At 49.1% G+C, this 20602-nt stretch overlaps 1 protein-coding gene across 3 annotated transcripts in view; it reads left to right on the forward strand.

Annotated features, from left to right (window-relative positions):
• zeb2b (zinc finger E-box binding homeobox 2b) overlaps positions 1-20602 on the forward strand; it is a 57946-nt gene that overhangs the window by 28078 nt on the left and 9266 nt on the right. For all 3 annotated transcript variants that reach the window (XM_086041573.1, XM_086041590.1, XM_086041582.1), the window contains 4 exons: positions 11254-11505; positions 15616-15681; positions 16681-16869; positions 18919-19133. In XM_086041573.1, coding sequence (XP_085897699.1) covers positions 11254-11505; positions 15616-15681; positions 16681-16869; positions 18919-19133 — 722 coding nt within the window. The remainder of the gene's footprint in view (positions 1-11253; positions 11506-15615; positions 15682-16680; positions 16870-18918; positions 19134-20602) is intronic.

Below are 20602 nucleotides of genomic sequence, written 5' to 3' on the forward strand. Positions count from 1 at the left end.
TCCATTTTCCCAATTCGTCATTCTGCAATTTTGAAGACGCTAGTCACATGCGCCAGGGCGGAAAAGCGCGTGCAGCTCGTTAGCTGTTTGAACTAGCATGCGGGCATCGTGTCCACCGCAGCAGCGTGTCCTCTAATTGTTTGGAAGAGAGCATCTTCCTGCTCTGTTTGCCGTAATGAGAGATAAGTCGCTTCACGCCGTCAAGCACCTTTCTCATGTGTCGTCCACGCCAACACACACACACACAAATCTTTGTACGAGCACATGTCCTCCCCCTCTCACACATACTCTGGAATGGGCCTCGGGCCGACTGCGTGCACACTGCTCTTATCTCCCGCGCACAGGCTCAGCACGACGCCACCGCCGAGCCACCTGATCTCCTCTCGGGTCCGACTTCCTCTGTGCCGTCTAAATTGTCGTTAATTGAGCATTGCTAATCGAATAGGCCGCTGCCTTTTTAAGAGCAATCGCCGCACTGCTCGGGTGTCCGGCGGTGACGCCGTGTTGTGGAAATCTACGCGCGCTGTATAACGACGTTAAGTATGGCCGATGAGGCGTGGGCGGCCCTCTCAGCGCCAGCCGGCTCGCCGATTGTGTCGTCCTTGCAATAGCTTGTGCACGCTGAAATGTCTTCGCCGGCACTAAGTGTCTGTCAGCGTGTCCGTTCAGCATGTCGGCAGACGGGATGGCTACCCTTGCTCGAGATGCTTTCAAAACAGACTTCAAGTTGACCTCTGTGAGACTTGAGGGGGCGGCAGCGGGACGGACAGGAGAGGTGACGCCAGCTGTGCGCGGCCTCGTGTGCTCAAGTTGCCCGGTGAGGGAGCGCCGCTCTGGATGTCTGGAAGTTGCCGTGTCGCAACTGTTCCACGGTTCCACGGTTGAAGTGTGCGTCCTGTTTGGCCAGAAAAGGGAGGCGAAGTGACAGTGTTGTAACTCCAGGAATCCCAAAAGGAAGCAGCTGTCAGGGCCAGAGGCCTGCTTTCGCAGCATTCTCTTTCTCGGCACCTAGGTTCCAATGTCCAATCTTTGACTCCTTTGAAAAATAGTTCTGCTCCAGTTTGTTACGTGATTGAGCAGGAAGTCGAAACCACAATTTAAGCCGGCCATGGAGTACATCCGCCAGCCTGATGGTGGCGCGCAGTGAGAAATGGCCAGCATAATACAAATTGTTTAATTGGGGCCCTTCTGCCTGTCGTGTGATGAAGATGCCTCGTTCAAGGGAGTGAATAAAAATAGCTAATGTTGATGCGAGCTGAAGATGTGACTTTGCTGCCGGAGATAATGGCCGGCTGATTGTCGCACTTTGTCACATAATTCCCGGGCTGACTTCAAGTCTCTGTCCTTCTAATGGCTCGGTGACGCCTCATATTTCTGTTGGAAGCCAATTTGTAGCAGTGGACAGGCACGAGGCACAGTGGCGAGGCGGCGGTGGGCACATTCAGGGGGCGAGTCAAAGTGTGAAAACGCCTGATTGGCTCCTTTTGGTAGGTTCGGTCACACCTGTCATGCGAAGGATGAACGGAGGAAAGGGCCGTGTTGGAACCGGTCACATCAATAAAGGAGATCCCTCCACGTCAGCCAACCCCCCATGATCAACTAGTTGACTGTTACCATGGAGACTGAGTAGTTGTGCAACAGCTTATTTCAATTCGAGCACAGGGAGGGGACGAGTCTAAAGTCCGGTCAAACTTCATCTCCGAATGTCTGAGGGAGGTGCTCCTGTGGTCGGGGGTCATGTCATCGACATGAGAACGTTGCTGCGAGATGCTTTGTTTGCACTACCTGAAACAACAAACAGTGGCAGGGGAAAAATGAGATGAGGAAGGAAAGGGAAAGTGGTCCCCTGGTGCACCGTTTACTTCTCGTGCAGCACAGGAAGGCCTGGCAACTTTGAGAGTGCTGTCGGTCCAGCGCTTATTGTGCTAGCACACTGGGTCGTGCTGGTAGGGGGCACTGTTTGTTTTTTTCTAATGGTGTTTTTCTTTGTTTTTTTTTCCCCCCCCGTTGATGAGCAAAAGGAAACTTAAGCTGCCGCTGTCCTCCCAGGTCAGAAAAGAGAAGCATTTGATTGCAAAAGCGGAGTGGCGCCTTCTGATCCATCTCTGTCGCCCTCCGTAATGACCCGTTTTAAGGTGTTAATCACCATTGGAAGCCCGATCGGCAGGGATCAAAGGGACGGTATCTGGTCTTCAAAAGAGGAGTGGGTCTTCACCAAGCTGGGAGGGAGGGAGGGAGCTAATTTTCCTTCGTGCATGTTTCCTTATCAGGTACGTGCTTAAAAAGACCCCTCCGTTGGCAGCGTTCTGTCCAAGGGGACCAAGAGAGAAAAGATGAAAAGCGCTCAGTTCCGAGTCTCCTGTCTCACCCGGACTCCTGTGTTCCTCTCTGACTGAGTGCTGGGCTCCCATCCTCTCAGTTTTATGCCTCTAAAGCCTTTACTTGGTAGATTAAATACACATTATGATGGGAAAAAGATAGGTGGGACTTGGTCACAGCTTTGACCTTTAATAATGCTTGAGGACTTTGGATCCAAAGTGGAAAACTCAGGTCCAAAAAGAAACTCTGCCGCAGTTTGGCTTCAGCCACAGGTGCTACTACTCCACCTCTCTAAATGAGCTCTCCGAGATCTCGTTTACCTGCTGACGAGATCGCGGAGAGCTCATTTACGCAGGTGGAGTAGTAGCACCTGTGGCTCTTGTCAACCCGCTTGTAAATTGTTGCCCTTATATGGTGTCAGGATGACCACTGGGGGGCTTTGGACTTCACTATCAGCAACAATGAGACACGGTTCACTGCTGCGTTGCCTCTTACTCACAGTGGCAAAGACAAAGTGCCAGTTGCTTGCCGTTATTCTCGGTGACAAAACAAAACAAATAACAATAACTAGAATTGGAAAAATCCCCCCCAAAAATGTCAGCTAATTAAAGTGAATTTAAGTCCACTTTTATTTCTGCGTATATGCGTATATGTGACATAGTAAGCGCCGAGTAAGCACGGACCGGGCCGAGCTGAAATAATAATGACTGACCAACGGAGAGATTTTGTGTTGATATCCTGTTCACCTGTACTACTAACTGACTTCAAATTGGATCGTTTGTTGAATATTTTCAACGCAATATTCAGAGTGACATTTGTAATGATGAACCCGACAAATATCCTGAATTAGAAAAACACTCAAACTAAGACTGATACCACTTACTTCCACCTCTTCCCATTTCGCCAAGCAGGTGCAATGAGTCTGTTAATGAAAGCTTAGGCCAATATTTTTGTGCAATCATTGCTGTTAAAGAACGGATGCAGGCGGGAGGGACGTGGTTGTTCACGCAGTTGCTCTACTAATAATAGTGTCCTGAAGACAAAAGATGGAGGAAATCGCATTTTAGTGTTGGGGGGGCGGGTGGGTGGGGGGGGGCTCTCCTGGAAGCCTAGCCGTGCTCTTAACGACATGCTCTTTCATTACTGAATTGTTTCCCCTCTGGAATTATGTATGCTCGCCATCCTCTCCTTCAGGGTTTAGAAAAGCATGCTTCCTCGCGCCCGGGAATCCCAGAGATGCTCGCTCCGCATGTGGCAACGGAACTCCAGCGCAACCTTTTTTGATTATGCAAGCAACCTCCTTTAACATGACAACATGGCAGGTAAATTGGTCATTAGGGCCGAGGTACGAGGGACTGAAGAGCAGCAAGAACAAATAAGTCAGAGTAATCTACACCTCAATTAGCCTGCCAAGCTAATTAGCGCCTCGCCGTCACCCGAGTACCTGAGCGCCGCTTTCAATCCGCTGATCAAAAACAGCAGGATTGACAGGAACATGGCGAGGCTGAACCCTGGGGTAGCTGTGCGCATGAGCGAGAGTGTGAGAGAGAGAGAGAGAGAGAGAGAGAGAGAGAGAGAGAAGGCGTTTGTTTTGCAGCATAGCACAGCAGTGCAGCTGCTCAATGATGTAAGCGCTCATCTGAGCAAGGAGGGAGTTTCTCAGACTGTGACACCAGACCGGCACGTCCGATAACAATGCGCGCATACGCACAAAGGGCACCTGGCAAAGGGTTAAAGATCCGACGTGGCAACTGTTCTTGCGCGTTGTAGGAAAGTGGGATGTTCAGGTCTGACGTGATCAAACAGGAGCACGTGTTAGGGGTCACAACCTTAAACATGCTGGCTGTCTTATTAAGGTGGACTCAAAGCGCCCCGGGTGTCCCACCTCCTGCGTCACGCCGCAGTGTCATTAAAAGTCTGCTTTTGGCCCTCCTGCAGCTACAAAGGAAAGACAGGTGCATGATCGGGAAAAGGGAAAGAAAAAGCTGCGCTCGTTTCCTCCCACTCACACACGCTAGGCTCTGGGGCCCGGGCCTCGGCGCTGCTTCTTCATGCCGTTAACCGAGATGGCGAGAGAGGTTAAGTCGTGTCACGTTGCCGACGGCCCGCACCTGCCGCACCTTGCCGCTAGCGCGCGCACACGGTCGAGTTATTAAAGCCGCAAATTTCAGCAAAAATCAATCTAGTTTGCATTGTTTAACAACAACCAAAAAAAGAACCCTCCGGTGCAGATGATGCGTACATGGAAATGCATGGATAGCCAGAAACAAACACAAACGTCTGTCGTTTTTAAGCTTTTTCTGCGGCTAACGTTGAGCTATTGCTATTGCTAAACATTCACGTCTAGTTGCCGGACAGCTGATTTGGAAGTTGGTTAAGAGGGTCCAGACCACCAAATGTGAGCGTGCGTGTGTGTGTGTGTGTGTGAGTAACAGATGTGATTTTACACTCTCATTAGCATGTGAATGAGGCCCCGGGCCGCCGGTTTGGCTCAGTCAATCTAGAGAGGAAACAGAAGATCCCCCTACCCTCATGCGGCCCCTAACCTGGAACCTTGCTCCCCAACCCCCCAACTGGTTGATTCTGCCTGGTATCTTTAGTCCATCTGAGGTCCCTGCTTGACTTGCTGTCCTCCGCAACACACACACACACACACACACACATACACATGCACGCAGTGCATTGATTAACCTGGTAACTAATAGTTTGACACCAGCGGGCGGCCTTCGCGGTCGCATGGTTTTTCACGGTTTTCGCTGTCATCCACAATGGCAGGACATTTTCTGTTCTCTCACTCACCTCAGAACAACAGGTTGTGTGAACGCTGTTTTTAGCACTCGGGTTCTATTCATGCCGAGATAAGCGCTGGCCTTGTGTCGTGAGGCAGGAATGCAGCCTTGGTCGGATCAAATCAGATCAACAGTTTTGGTGTTTGAGTTAAAAAGGCGAAGGAAGCTTGCACATATTAACGGTCTTCCCTTTCAGCCAGAACCCAAGCCGTACACGTGGCATCGTACACGCCTTGCTCAACCTCAAATGAGACTTTCATTCGTGGCTTCCGTACACACAATGCAAGCTACCATCTTGCATTTGCAGGATTCTTCCGTCATCCAAAAATGAACTTAACGCCACCGTTAATTCTTCCAAAATGCATGCGTCTTATGTGTGAGAAACGTCATCTGCTTGCGTCTCATTTTGTGCGCTACGGCTGAAGGAACATAGCATCAAACGCTAGTCTGAGTCTGTAATTACTGTCCAGGTTCTGCTCATGGGAAAAAAAAAATACAGTAATCTGTCCTGGCAGTGCAATATGTTACCACAGCTTTATAATTAATTTTACAGGGAGCCCAATATATTTATAATATCAGATTTCTGCAACACTGTACATAGATTTATTAAAGCTTCTAATCAGTCTTGGCAAAAATTAATTTTACAATGATTGCTTATGTTTGTATTTGCATATACTTGCATGTCTCCTTTTTTTTTGGTAGATTATTTTCTGTACAAAACAGGAAGAGGGATTGGTAGATTTCATTGATATTTTATGAAAAAATAAATAAATAAAAAGAAACCATACATATAAATCCCTTGATCACAACATTTGGGTCAGAAGCACAATCTCATGAAATCCAGAAAACGAGATATAATAAAATACAGGAAATAGCTTGAATGATGATGCGGGGCATGTGGCACACCACTGCAACCTACAAACATGGCGATGTACAAATGGATCAATTAATCCCTTAAATGAATATTCATTTCCATTGATTCCAAGAAGGACCTTCCAAAAATTCAACATCTGACATGGATAGTGATTTCTCTTTTTATGTCTCTGGCTGGAAGTTCCCTGAGATTCATCCCTTTTGTCTTTGGCTTGTTGCTCTCCTCCCAAGTAAATACACAAAGTTACACACACCCCCCGCACGCGCGCACACACCCCCCCACACGCCCACACACACACACACACACACACACACACACACACACACACACACACACACAGGTCCATTCTCAGCCACGCACACTTGCGCACTGGCGCACTGGCGCGTCGTAGCAATCGGCGCACAGATAAGCATGATTCATAAACACTGAGTTGAAGCAGATGCGTTATCAGGGTGGCTCAAAGTGCTGCAAGGCTACACCAGCTCTCCTGGGGAGCACACACAGACAGGTTTTATACTCAGCAAGGGGACAGGGCGGCGGCCATCAATTTGGCACCCCCTCAACCCGATCCGCATCCAAGTCAGCAGATTCCGCCGCCCCGGCGTGTGTTTTGACAAGCGTTGTCTATCTAGAAAGCTGCCCTCCGTGCCGCCATGTCGGGTCTGAGGTGTATGTGTCTTTGAGCACACATGGACTGCTTGCACTTTCAAAGTGATGCCCATTTTTCGGGGCGGGGGGCTGTAAACGCCATGATGCCGGTGCACTGTGCAATGTGCCTTTTTCTGTCTGTGACTCCAATGCACATGTTGTACTGATGATGAGTACACGAGTAAACGGGGCTTTCATTGCAGCGAGCAAAATGCCACTCGCTTCCTTTCATGCGAATCTGCCGTTTCCAGCTTGTTGTTTTCTTGCCGTGTGTACATTTGGTTAGTTACAGTAATTACGGGCCAATAAGGCGGCTAGGCGAAGGTAGACGGGGGCTGTTTTTTCTTGGCCTCCCTGACGAACATCTGCTGAGAGATTTGCATATTAATTAACCCACATTAACTCTAATTATTCTGGGAAATTATCAAATAAATTAAATTTTCTAATTTGAACCCCCTCGTGTTGTTGCTTGATGCATGTAATAGTACAGTCAGGAGGTGAAGTGGATCTTACCTGAGCAGGAAGAAAAAGCTTTGCCAGCCTCATGACGACTAGCCCCCCCCCCCCCCCCCCCTTCGCCAGCCTGCCCCTTTTCCTCCTCCTCCTCCTCCTCCTCCTCCTCCTCTCGGCAGGCCTCGGGGTCCTGAGGGCAGCCAGGGAAGCTTTTGTGTCTCCTTTTTTATTCTTTTCCTTGTGTGACCAGCAGGACGAGGAGGTGGGGCTGGAAATGGGTTGGGGGACATTTGTTTGAGGCGGGAACATCCATGAACTGAGGGAGGAGGAAAGGGGTTCATGTGTGGTGCTGGGGGGTGGGGAGGGGGTGTCAGTAGGCGTGCGGTGTTGTGGAGGTGGGCGGGTGGATGGCGCGCGGGGGCTTCTGCACAAATGGGGGGTTGATTGTACTTATGGAAGGCGGGTCACAGATGGTTGGTCGATGTAAAGGTGGTACCGCTGAGCTGTTGAGCAAACCATCATCCTTATTTGGAACCACACCCACACACACACGCAAAGGAAACATATATACAACCCCCCCCCCCCCCCCTAAACACACCCCCTGCCTGTTGCTCGGCACATTAATGGAACGTTAATGGAATTAGTCACTGGTGCCTTTCTTTCGACCCAGTCTGAACATCCAGCAAGTTACTTTATGTTAATGTTGTTTTGCCATTGGATGGGCTCACACACATCACCAAGAAACAAAGCATTGCAATTACTTGTTTTGCTGCTTTTCTCTCAAAGTTGTATTAAGTTTCTAAATGGAATTGACTCCACTTTTCAGCGACGCTACTTGGCCTCTCTTTACGAACACTGCGTCTCGCAGGCGCAGGCCCAGGCCCAGGCGCAGGCGCAGGCGCACGCACAGTCCCAGGTTGCATTTACACTCGGCTGAGTTTTCACCATTCATTGCACGCCGGCACCCCGCCTCCCTTTGCTCTGGCTGTCTCCTTTCAGGGTCTTTGTTTGCCCGCGACCTCCCTCCTTTCAGCGACTTGGCCCCCTTGTGGCCCCCGTGCTCTGTCGTGCCCTCATTCCCAGACCAGATAACACCAAACATCCAAACACTCACTTTTGTCGGCAACTTGACAATTCCCTTTTTCTCTAAATTGTAATCTGAGAAAGTTTGCCGGCTCCTTTCTTTATCTGGCGTTTCCCTCTTGCCAGGTTGCAGTGTCTCTCTTTCAATGTGTTTATTTATTTGTCTATCGATTTCTTTCTTTATTTATTTTTCACTGTATTTGCTTGATCGCACAGCCGAGTGAGGAGTAGCCAAGGAGCCGTGGCAGACAAAAGGTCACAGCAAAAATCCACTTCTGCCAGTCGTAGCCACGAGGCAGCGACCTCGCCTCCACCTTGGTGCCCTCCCCCACACACCAGGACTGACTAATGCCACGTTACACCCGCCCCCCACATCTCGCTCGTAGCTATCCAGGTGATCCGCTTGGCTCACATTCATGAGACAGCCAGCGAGCGCGAGCAGTTACGGTCCAATAGGGAGAATGTCCGGGCTCATTATCGGCGTAGGAGGCCAAGTGTGTCACCCGAAGCTAAGCCTCGACACTCGGCTAAAGAGTCAGCCGGGGTTAGCATTACAGCGTGGGTGTTAGTCATTCCACCTCGCGGCCATCACCTCTTACCACCGCCCCATGAGAAGGAAGAGCGCTCTCTTTCTCTCTCTCTCTCTCTCTCTCTCTCTCCCCGGCTGGCTCCAGAGCAGGAAATGCAGTCTCCTTGCGGCACTTAACCGCACCTTGGGATGCTTAAATAAATGTGATTATCATTGTTAGCGCTGCAGAGTGCAGGTGCAGCACCTCTGAACTCGCACGCCCGGGAGGAAAGCGCTCACCTGACGGTGAAGCTTGCTGATCTTTGGCTTTGGAAAAAAGTTGCATTTCTGACTCTGAATCCCTTCGTTTGATTTGGTCAAACAAATGCGTTACAGCGTTGATGGCTGTGGATTTCTGCCAATGACGGAAGCGCCCAATGCGGCATGTGGCATCGCAACTGCCGGGGAGTGCCCGACGCAAAGCGCTTGCCCTTTTGATTGGCGGCGCGGTGTGTTTCTCGTCCAAACCTGCCGCCCTTTTGTTCCGAAGAAGGTCCACGGGTGTTTGACGCCTTTTCTCCGTCTGCTTTCTGTGTCTTTATTCAATGAAATGAGAAAAATGAAAGAAACTGTCAGCGTCAGCGCCCCGATCAATAGAGCGGCAGCGCTCCGCTTACAAGAGAGCCTCTAATGGCGGCCTCGTGAAAGCCCGGTGTCAGATATACTGTGCCGAGCGCCAAGCCAACGGTTACACGTCAACAGAATCAGTGGCGCAGCCATGCAGGTAGCACTTTATGCAGCCTCCGTGGTGTTTTGACACCAAGGTGAGATGAGCGAGCGGAGAAGTAAACATCGTTGTCTTCCCCGCTCGCCCGCGCCACAAAAGGATGATGACGAGGGTGCCAAAATGACGGCCTGCGAAATGTTGGTAGGTTAGAATTACTTTGTTGCCGAGCACAATGGCGGCGGATGAGCGACTCGTCAGCGGTGGCACCTTAACAAAGGCGTCTTTCTGCACGTTAGTGGCGCATGTCGTGCCTTGACAAGACAGACAGCTGACGCTCGGGGAAGATGGCACCGGCTGTAGTTTCGCAAGACAGTTGGCCGCCCCCGTGCAGCAGCAGACAAAGTGGTGACAAAAAGAAGTGAAAGCACCACTTTTCTTCAAGTTTGTTGTGCGGAAGGTGGGCGGGCGGTGCGCCGCCTTCCTCACGTGGGAGTAGAAGTCGCTTTCGCAACAAAGAGCTGCGCCCTCGTTGCTTTCGGCGGCACACAATGGGCCCCTTCGCGACCTCCCTAACCTTTCCGCCGCCCGTAGATAATGTCATTCTCAGGCTGTCATTGAATCGGCATCTGTAGATGCGGTCGGTTCGAGCCTTCCGCTCCTTTTGTCCGAACCGAAAACTCTCCTGGAGATGTTGGCCGGCAAATTCCTTCTTGAATTCCTCAAGTATAATTGTGTTGTTTTGGAGCAGTGTGCGGCAAAGGCTCAGGATCAACTATGCCAAGGTAGATTTGGACCACCCAGGAGAACCCTGACCGGCCCAGGCCCCCCCCACCCCCCCCCCGCGACTCGCCCCATCTCCCTCCCTAGCAGGTCACCATTGCCCTTTTTGTCATCACAAGCAGCATTACTGAGTCTGAACTTGCCTAAACCCTTGTGATCACACCTCTTGAAAGGGTTTTGTTTCCTCCGCCGATTGGTATTCGAAGCAGGTCAGCGCAATCCCAGACGCCCGCACCCCCGACCCCGCCTCAAAGCCCCGTTTTCATTTTAATTTGCACCTGTTGTGCAGTTGTTGGATGTAGGCAAGTGTGGACCAGCCAGTCATACGTGCCTGGAGGGGGCCGTGGGGGGTTTAGCCTTTCATATGTAGAACGGGAACACAAGTGTCATGCACGGACTTCACCGTGGGAAGAGGCGGCCTCTTATACATTTATTGAAGCCCTCGAAATGGGAGAAATACAACACAACACGGTGCCTCTTGGTGACTGCATATGACTTTTTTTTCTTTTTTTCTTAAATATCAGTGACCGTTGAGTTTTGTCCCTTTTACTCTTTTACACAGTGGTCCCAAAAATGTAGCTGTGTGTGTGTGTGTGTGTGTGTGTGTGTGTGTCCTTGTCCCAGTCTTGAGAACTGAGGCCTGTTGCGTCTCAGCGCTTTTACACGTTAGGAAACATTTGTATTTTATGCTCATGGCTGGCCCCACGCAAGGACGAGCGTAGTCGACGCCACTCGGTTGTGCCGCTCGTGCTATGTTAAGCATCTGAAATGTGACAGCGACGCCGCGGCGCAGAGCCGGCGTGGAAGGTGCAGCACGCTGGCATGCGAGGCATGTGAGCGGGACGAGAAATTAGCGGCTATTTTGGCCCACATCGCACCGGCAGCTGTCTGCCCGTCGCAGATTCCACTCCTGTAATTGGGGCGTTAGCCATGCTTTGGGCCAAGCGGCGACGCGGGACCTTTATAGCTTCCAAAAGATGTTGAAATCCTTGTCGAATGTTCCGTTTGTGCAGTGTGCGTCGCAGGAATAAGCGGCCCCGCCCATTTAACGCTAACGTCCTGTATTTCACAGCTCTCAACTACGAGAATGTGGTGGAGACCAGCTCGGAGACGGAGGAGGACGACAAGCTGCAGGTGTCGGAGGAAGACCCGCTGATCAACGGCACCGGCAGCCCGGCCAGCCCGGTCAACGCGGACGCCTCGCCGCGCGCCGAGAGCCACGGGCTGCCCACCAAAGAGGAGGAGGACGACGAGATGAGGGACAGCGGAGTGGAGCACATCTGGCCCGACAGCGACATGCTGAGTGCCTCAGTGGATGGTACCGGTGAGTGTCAGCGCATGTCATCATCTCATTGGTTGGTTACCCAGGGAGGGGGAGGGGCCACAGAAGCGCGCGTCACACTTGGCTCCTATTTTTTTTTAATTAAAAATTTGACACCGTACACCGGTTTGAGGCTCCAGCTGCATTTGGTTGACTTTGAGCCGCCAGATGTGTGGCGTTCAGGTGAGCTGCTCATCACTCAACTCCCCTAATCCGACTGGCAGATTCTTTATGTGCACATGCTGCCGCTTGTGCTATCATCTTACGCGGTAAACCCCTCCCATCTGGCGCTCGTGTGGACTTAAACAAATGCAGCCAAGTGTCGAGCAAACAAGGCTGGAGCCAGGTCTGATGGCGAGGCCTCCGTGGCACTCCCCTGGCTGGCGGGCACCAGAAATCATTGAGCTTGGTAAAGGGGGGCTAAGACAACGGAGGCTATGAAGACCTCGCAAGGAGGACCACCAATGAAACGCGTTGTGGATGCCATCCCAACCTCACTCGCCGTTCTGTAGCAAGCGTCATATTCAAGGGTCGAGGCCTGACTCTCGCCCGACGCCCAATCAATTTCCGTGGCCCACGAAAGCAAACACCAATTCACGTTTCTCAATAAATGGCCATGTCCTTTGCATTTCGGCTGGACTGAAATTGCAAATTTCTTGACTTTTAACTGATATCGCAAGCGGGTTTTTTTTCCAGCAAATCCCATTTGAACAAAAATAAGGTGACCTATAGTGTAGATGCTTTTGCAGTCCCAATGGCACCCTGATGGAAACAAAAATGAGTCTGACACCCTCGATCTAAGCGTCGGATGCCGCGTTTCCTCCCAGGTGACCCCCCCCAAATTTGACTTATGCTCTTTTGTCGAACGGCGCTGATTGCCGGGGCGCCAGTCACGGATGCTTGAAAGATAAATACTTTTAATTAGGGGGCAGGGTAGAACCATTAAAGGAAGGCAGACTGCTGAAAAAGAAAGTCATTAGCAATCTTAAATGAAATTTTTATTTTTATGATAGCCATTTACATGTATAATAAGAGTCAATGATTCTTGGAAGCGAGTGACAGGAACAGAGTGCGGCGAGAAGTCATGTAAGACAGCTCCTTTTTTTAAATGAGCTTGGCTTTGCTATTCATTTCTGCTAATGAACTAGCCATGCACGGCGCCCAAGAACCCAGGAACGTTCAGCGGGCTTACATTTTAATACTGGAGGTGGGGAGGTGGCACATTTATTAGGGGAGGGAAAAAGCCTAAATAACCGTTCATATCCTTCAGGGATAGAGGGAAGAAGACAGTTGGGTAAATAAATCAAGATAAAGGATAAACAAGCCGTCGTTGCATACGGCAATTGTTTATTTGATAAAGACCCGCGGTGCCATAATGTCTGTAAATCAGCCATGTTGCAATTCCCACATAATCTGCTTCTGCCGTGATAAAGTGTCTGACATATTTGGGAGAGCAAGTCAAGTTCATTAGAGTCGCTTTCCCAATCTTGCGGCTGCTGCGTTTCCCAGCCCACTCTTGCTTTGCCGGTGCCTGAGTGTCTGCGCAGATACCTCAACACATAACTGAGTCCTGAGATAAGCTAGCAGCCCCCCCACGCGCACGCGCACCGACACACTCACACACACACACACACACACACACATCAATGTCCTGCTGATTTGGAGCCCTATCAGGAGCTTCAAACCGGGCCCGCGCAAGGCTGAATGGGGCCTTCTTGGAGAGGTTGGCCTCAGAGAAATCTTAAAAATATCACTTTTGCCGCTTTTAATGTACTTTGGAGGCGACTTCATTCAAGGCAGGAAGCTCCTGTGATTCCAGGAGACAAATCCGAGCCTTATATCTGGCCGTGTCCTTGACATTCCTCCATCCCACAGTGTGGCTGGATGCAGTCTTCTGGAAAGCATGACATCACAGCCACTGACAGGCATTTGCACATAAATCACCTGCGCTCCAGTTAGCAACGTAACACGGCGCCATATTTTCATTGCCATCGGACATGTAATTGCAGAGGTTTCTCAAAGCGTCTTTCCTGCGGTATGGTGAAAGGATGCATGCAAAATATTTCAAGAGGGGGGCAACCCAAGAATTTTCTTTGCAAGAAAATCCGTGCGCAGCCCTACTAGTCGCAGCACGGCATTCTGCTCGATATTGTGTTTGCGGAATATGAGTGAAGCGGTAAAATCCACCCGTTTTTGTCTGGGGAGACCAGACATTTTTAGCCATCTCAGGGGGCGGCCATTTTGCCACTTCTGTCGACTGAAAATGACCTCGCGGTTGCTCGGGGCTCAGGTAACAACCAATCAAGGCTCGGCTTCAGAAAACAGGCCAACCGCGATTGGTCGCTACCTGAGCCCAGAGCAACCGTGATGTCATTTTCAGTCGACAGAAAGTGGCAAGATGGCCGCCCCATGAGATGGCTAAAAACGGGTGGATTTTGCAACCTAACTCATTCTCCACAAACGCAATGTTCAATCAGAATGCTGTGTTTCGACTAGTGAAGGCGCATGGGACATATCATTGTAAAGAAATGTTTTGGGTTGACTTCCCATTTAAAACAATCGAAATGTCGTTTTTTTTTTTTTTGCTGAAAATGTGGGCCAAAGCTCAGAGGCAGAACGGAGAGCCTCCATTAAAACAGGAATGTTTTCATAACAAAACGGCGTCAGTGCAGTGTGATGCTGTGCGTGCGCCGTAGTCTCGGTCTTCCGCGAGGTGCGGGCCTTCCGTGAATTAACGCTGACGCAACGCACCCCCGGCTGCCCCGTGAGCCGCAGCCGCGGCCCGCACGCGTCTCTTGTGACAGCTTTTATGCCATGTAAAAGTGTTGGCTGCCATGTCAGGACATAAACACTCACTTTCTGAGAGAACTACCCTCCTTCCTCGCTCACCGCAGCGACACATTGGCCAGTGCCAGAGGTGGACCAGCCTCCTGCTGGAAGCACTGGTCTCGCCTTCAGACCGCAGATAACACATGTTTTCCAAGGTAAACACGAACAGGGCAGAGAGGAGGACCAGCAAATCCCAGTGGTCATCCCCTTGCGTCAGGGCAAAAGAATGCAGCCAAATTTGATTAGCCAAAGCAAACATGGCCTGCGAGGACACGCACATGTGCTGAAATCTGAGCTGTGTGGGTATATTTCAATCTGTTGCTCATGATTTATGCGACTAAAAAGCCGTTTATTCTCAAGCTGCGGTTCTGATGCCGCTTGGCAGACATGCAATCAAAAAAAAAAAAGAGAAAAAAAAAAACACCCCAGAAGCTAGAGAGTGGGGCTGTTCACAGCCCACACTGCCATCAAGTCCATTGTCAGCTAAAAATACAAAAAGTCGTTTTGCTACTGGCTTCGGTGCAAGAAACTTTATGACCGGCGCAACTCGCTCCACCTTCTGCCTGTGGCATGCCGAGCGACATGGGATGTCGCCGCCTCGTGACACCCACTTAAACTAAGGCACAAAACAGGGCCTCCGTGTTCTTGGAAGCACGTCCAATTCAACAGAATGTGGAGGCCGGTCACTGTTTTACGAGCTTGTCCCTGAGTTCACAAGCACCTCACCTGTGCCAGCGCCACACTGGCAGTCTGCAGCGCCATTTACCCGCATGCCTGGAAGAACCCGCACTCGTTCGACGCGTCACCGCGCGTAGAATCGGATTGGCCGGTGTCTTGTGATGTGACGTGGTCGCGCAACTCTTAATTTGCGGCGCAGGGGTGTGTTATTTTTTAGTGTGTGTGTGGCGTGCACTACTGCTCCTAACAGCTTTGGATGAAAATGTTCACATGCGATAAAGGGGGCATTGCGTGCGCGTGGAGGAGCGCGGAGGCATCGCAGCCGGGGCCTAATGAGATCCAGCCGCATGTTGGCTGATGCTCAACAATTGCTCAGGTGGATATTTTGTTTAATGTCAGCTTGTTGCCATGTTAAAGGTAAATAAGTCCCTGCCTGGCCCACGTGATAGTATTGACTGAGCATGGTAAGCAAAGCTGCCATGCACAGCAGTGCCTTGATTTCTCCCTCACCTTCTACGTCTCATCTTTGTTGGCTTGCACTCACTCCGCCCCCTTTGTCCATTTCCTCCACAATCCCCGCCCCTCTTGCATCACTCTTCTGTGCAGATGAAATAAAAGATTTCGACACTTTGGGCCCTGATGCCGCTTTGCAAATAGCTGGAAATGGTACAGGTGAGTCAAACTGTTGCTTATTGTGTCCTGCTATTGAAATTCTTTCTCTGGTGCTATGAATCTATCTATGAAGAGCAAACAAAATGCTCACCTGTCCATCATGTAATCCTCATCCACAAGATTGCGGCTACGGTATAGAATAAAATGGGGGGCGGGGAATGTTTCTATGCTTTTTTGACAAGCGTTTGTCGCAAAGAAGGTAATTTCCTCCTGGGCTGGGTTGAAATGTATCACATTCATCATTTTCACAAATAACGAGCCAGTTTAATTAGCGTAAGCGCAATTCCGGCAATTAGCTTGGAAGGACAAGTCTAATGAAGAGCGTAAATGATGCAATGTTGGCTGCTAAAAGGGATTCGTTGGCACCAATGACATTTGCTGTTTTTTCTCCAGATCACCAAATATTTGCCACCTTGACCTTTTACAAATTGGCCAGTGAAGTTGTCACGAATTGCGCTTTAAAGCTCACCTTGACTTGCCATCCAAAAGGCTTGTTAGCCGCAATCGATCCTCCGAGAGATGTCACTCGGATGAGGACTAATGAGGGTCGCCGATTTCTTAGCAAGTTCGGTCGTCTTGGTACCACAAGCCACTGCCGTAATGTATTTTGGTTTGGCTGGAGGCAACAAAGCCACAATCCCTCCCTCCGCTTATCTTAAACGTGACATCCGCGCTCTGCTACTGATGAATTCAGGAGTGTACGCAATCGCGTGTGTTTTGGCAGTCACGACCGAATTAACTCGCTCAAGTTTTTCTGCCACTGCTTATTCTATGATTTCAAGTTGGATTTGGTTACGATTCTTATTTTAGCAGTGCAGCATGACACGCAGAGCGAGCCCATAATTTAGACGCATTCCCACTCGAGCTTTGCTCTCTTCTCCTTTGTGTCGCCTCACACTTGGAGCACGATATCCCCAAAATCTTTGCACAGGACATGTCTCAGCGGCGACAAGAAAGGAATCCTAAGTATTGCCGTTTGTTATCCCTTCTCCCCTTTAGTCAAGAGCGTCAATTGCACTTCAGAGTTTGAGGACTTTTTTGCCAAGAGGAAGCTGGGCGACAGCGACAGCCACGTGGTGAGCATCGCTGAGTATCTCCAGCGAGGCGATACCGCCATCATCTACCCGGAAGCCCCGGAGGAGCTGTCCCGACTTGGGACGCCGGAGGCAGCCGGGCCGGAGGAAAACGGTACGGAATGTTGAAACTTGTTTTAAGGCCTTATTTTAGTCTGCGTCCTTTTCAACTTGTTTGAGGCCTTTTTTTTGCATTTAGTTTTCAACTAACACCAGTTTGTTAGTGTAGAATATCCATGTATGTATTTTTTTTTTTTAACATTGAAAATTGCAGTTTATTTAAACAATGCACAACCTCATATTAAAAAAATATATATATATATCGTTTACTCAGTGCCTGAGTGTTTCTCCATCAAGCAGAAGGAGCTTCCACTTCTGAAATTCAAATGTAATTCTTCTTCATGGTCAGCAGAATTTATTCTTAAAATCAGCCATTCACTTGCTTGCAGTAGGCCATTAAATGTCTTTTGCGGAGAATAAGAATATTACATTAAAGTGATCTTTTTTCCCAAAGTGGATAAAAGATGTAACAAAAAAATGTTAAATGTAGTCTACAACCAATTCAATTTTACAGAATTGGCATGGGTTTGAATTCATGGCCAATCGTGGCCATGATAGAAGCAGTTTAATGTAAACAATATTTTTGGGTGGGAGTCGTTAATAACCAAATCAGACAAACATCTTCATCCTTACATTTGCATGAACACAGGTAAAACTATTTGGGGGGGAAACAAAATGGCGGATGCAAATGGCCAGTAATTCATATAAAAATTGAGATACAATGGTGCCTGTACACTACAGTTTGCCTCCTGGCTCGTATGCTTGGGAAAAAAAAAAAAGTTGAGAATGAGAGATGAGAAGCTGCAGCAGCTCTCTTGCCCGATGTGAGCAGACAGCTGTTGGTCTCACAGATTTGCCGGATGCCACAGTGTTTACCTACAGTCTAAAGCAACAGCTGGGCAGAAACCAGATAGTTCACCTCTGAAGGTCCCAGCAGGCGGACCAGGATTGAGGATTGAGGGGGTGGGGTCAAGCTGCAGACATGGCAAGCATATGAGTGGGAAAGATTTTAAGAAGTGACAGCAGTGAGGAAAATGCTATCCTGCTGTGTGTGTGTGTGTGGGGGGGGGGGGGGGGGGGGGCGCGTGTGTGAGTGCGTGCGTGCGTGCGTGCGTATGCTTGTGTCGTCTTCAGCGTCTTCACAGAAAATAACTTGCAAGTTCAAGTCACCTTGTGTAAGACTATTTGAGTAAAAGACAAAGTATCTGACATTTCCTGTACAAAAATATCAAAAGTCATTCTATGATATTTAATGTACTAAAGTATTGAAGTAAAGGCAAATGCGTACATACTTTTGATGTACGCATTTTAGTCATTTTCATTTAGTTTACTTCAGTGGCGCGGTGAAAGATCTGCGTGGCTAATGAGCGAAGTTAGCTAGCGCACGTTAGCCTGGCCGTCAGGTTCATTGTATGCCTAACCAAGCTCATGATAACTGAAGGAAGAGTGACGTCTTAACTTCACTGGATTCATAGAAACTGCTTTAACCTACCATGTGGGATGGGGAATTTTTGAATGCCAATATCTGGCAGAACAGGCACCTAATGCAATGTACGAAAAGCATTCCTTTTCATACGCCCACCTGTGTGTTACGTTAGCCTCGTAATCATCGCCTCGTATTTCATCACGGTAGGAATTTCGCTCAGCTGGAGATGTTGCGTGAGCGGCAGGGTCAGCGCCGGGTATATTGTGGCGGTACAGGCGGGACGTTACTTCTGCGTTCAGGCATAACGTCAACAAACACTTCCTTTGGGTTTTATTTTGAAATAAGGTGTGAGGAAGATGGATGGGGAAATGAATCCTAGTAAGAGTACACATTTTACTGAGGACATGCGCTGGAGTCAAAGTGAAAGTTGCCAGAAATATAAATAACGAAGTCAAATATGAAGGTGAAAATTCTACTTCAGTAGCAAAGTATTCGTACATTAGCAGGCCTTCTGTGGGTGTGTGCGTGTGTGCGTGCCAGCCCGACTCCGTGGCTCTCGTGTGCAGCAGATTGCGTAGATACCTCCCATACCACTCCGGGCAAGCCGCCCATTAGCTGCCATTGATTGGCTGACCTTTTGGCCCGCTTTCCCTTCCTACCCCTCCGTCACCCATGCAGACCTGCCACCTGGAACGCCAGATGCCTTCGCCCAACTGTTGACCTGCCCCTACTGCGATCGGGGCTACAAGCGCTTGACATCACTGAAGGAGCACATCAAGTACCGCCATGAGAAGAATGAGGAGAACTTCGCCTGCCCGCTGTGCAGCTACACGTTCGCCTACCGCACTCAGCTCGAGCGACATATGGCCACGCACAAGCCTGCGAGGGATCAGGTTAGCTCTTTCTTCCCCGTGCACACAGACCCCACCACCAATGCACACACGCACACACACACCCACACGCACACCCACGCACACACACACACACACGCACGCACGCACACACACACAACCTCCATCATATCTCTAATGTGCTCTGATCCTCTGAGAAGAGAGATCATTTTTTTTTCTGATTGGCAATCATTATTAATTTTTCATGGCATTTTGAAGATGCGACTCCTTTAATGGTAATAACTTTAATTGAGGCCCTAAATGGTTTTTTGATGGCCTTCCTTGATATGATTTTGCAGCCTCGTGTTCACGATCCAGTGATTGTGTTAATTTCCAATTTGGAAATTTATATCAGCTCCTTAACTTTGCTCCTGGTCTTGAATGTTGTTCTGGTGAATCACACCCAAACACGCGCGCACGCGCACACACTGCATAAACACACAACATAGATTGGAGGTAGACCGTATTTTCCGGACTATACGTCGCTCCGGGGTACAAGTCGCACCAGCCATAAAATGCGTAATACAGAAGAAAAAAACATATATAAGTCGCAGTGGAGTATAAGTCGTTACCCCCACCCCTCTCCACCCCCTCTCGGAATCCAAGTTGTCTCTGTCGCCTAACGCAAACAAATGTGTCCATATAAATGAAATTGATAAAATTGTGCGCTTAGTACACATCATTTCCACCGAGCTACGATGGTAACATTTAGCTAACACATGTAGCATTACAAGAAAGCTACGGTCAGATAACTTTAAACTCACCGAAACGGTTGTAGATCGATTAAATAAGTCTTTTATTTATCCCCGACCATGTAGAATGTTTCCAAGTCTCCAAAAGTATTTTTGTATTCGGTCGTAATTATCTGATTTCTCCTCTGCTCTCGTGCGTGCGTGTGCATGTGTGTGTGTGTGTGTGTGTGTGTGTGTGTGTGGCTGGCCGAGGATGCAAGACCATAGCCAGGCACGGCGCCTTTTAAAGGAACAGTGCACTATTTTGTATAGATGGATTGATAGACAGTCAAATTGTCTTTTTATCATACTATTTTAATTACTTATTTAACACAATATTAGATTTTAACCGTTTAAATTCCTCATGCATTTTAATAGCTTTTAGGATTTATCTTTATGTGGGTTAAAATAACATGTGAAATGATATACAGGTAATAATGTGTTAATGATTTCACACATAAGTCGCTCCGGAGTATAAGTCGCACCCCCGGCCAAACATTGGGGGGGGGGGGGGCGGGGGGGGGGGGGGAACGCGACTTATAGTCCGAAAAATACGGTATATATTAGTGTGTCTCTTGACAGTGAGCGTGAGGATGAAACACAGCCATCGGTCATGGATGTTGAATGTGGATATTTATTTGATTTTAAAGATGTCAACAATTTTCCACACCTATTTAATGATAGAACACCCTGGGTGAAAAAAACCCATCTAGAATATTACATAAAACCTGTAGACCTGCA

This window comes from Filicampus tigris, chromosome 1 (assembly GCF_054856515.1).
Source record: "Filicampus tigris isolate MCC_2025a chromosome 1, RoL_Ftig_1.0, whole genome shotgun sequence".
NCBI classification, from domain to species: Eukaryota; Metazoa; Chordata; class Actinopteri; order Syngnathiformes; family Syngnathidae; genus Filicampus; species Filicampus tigris.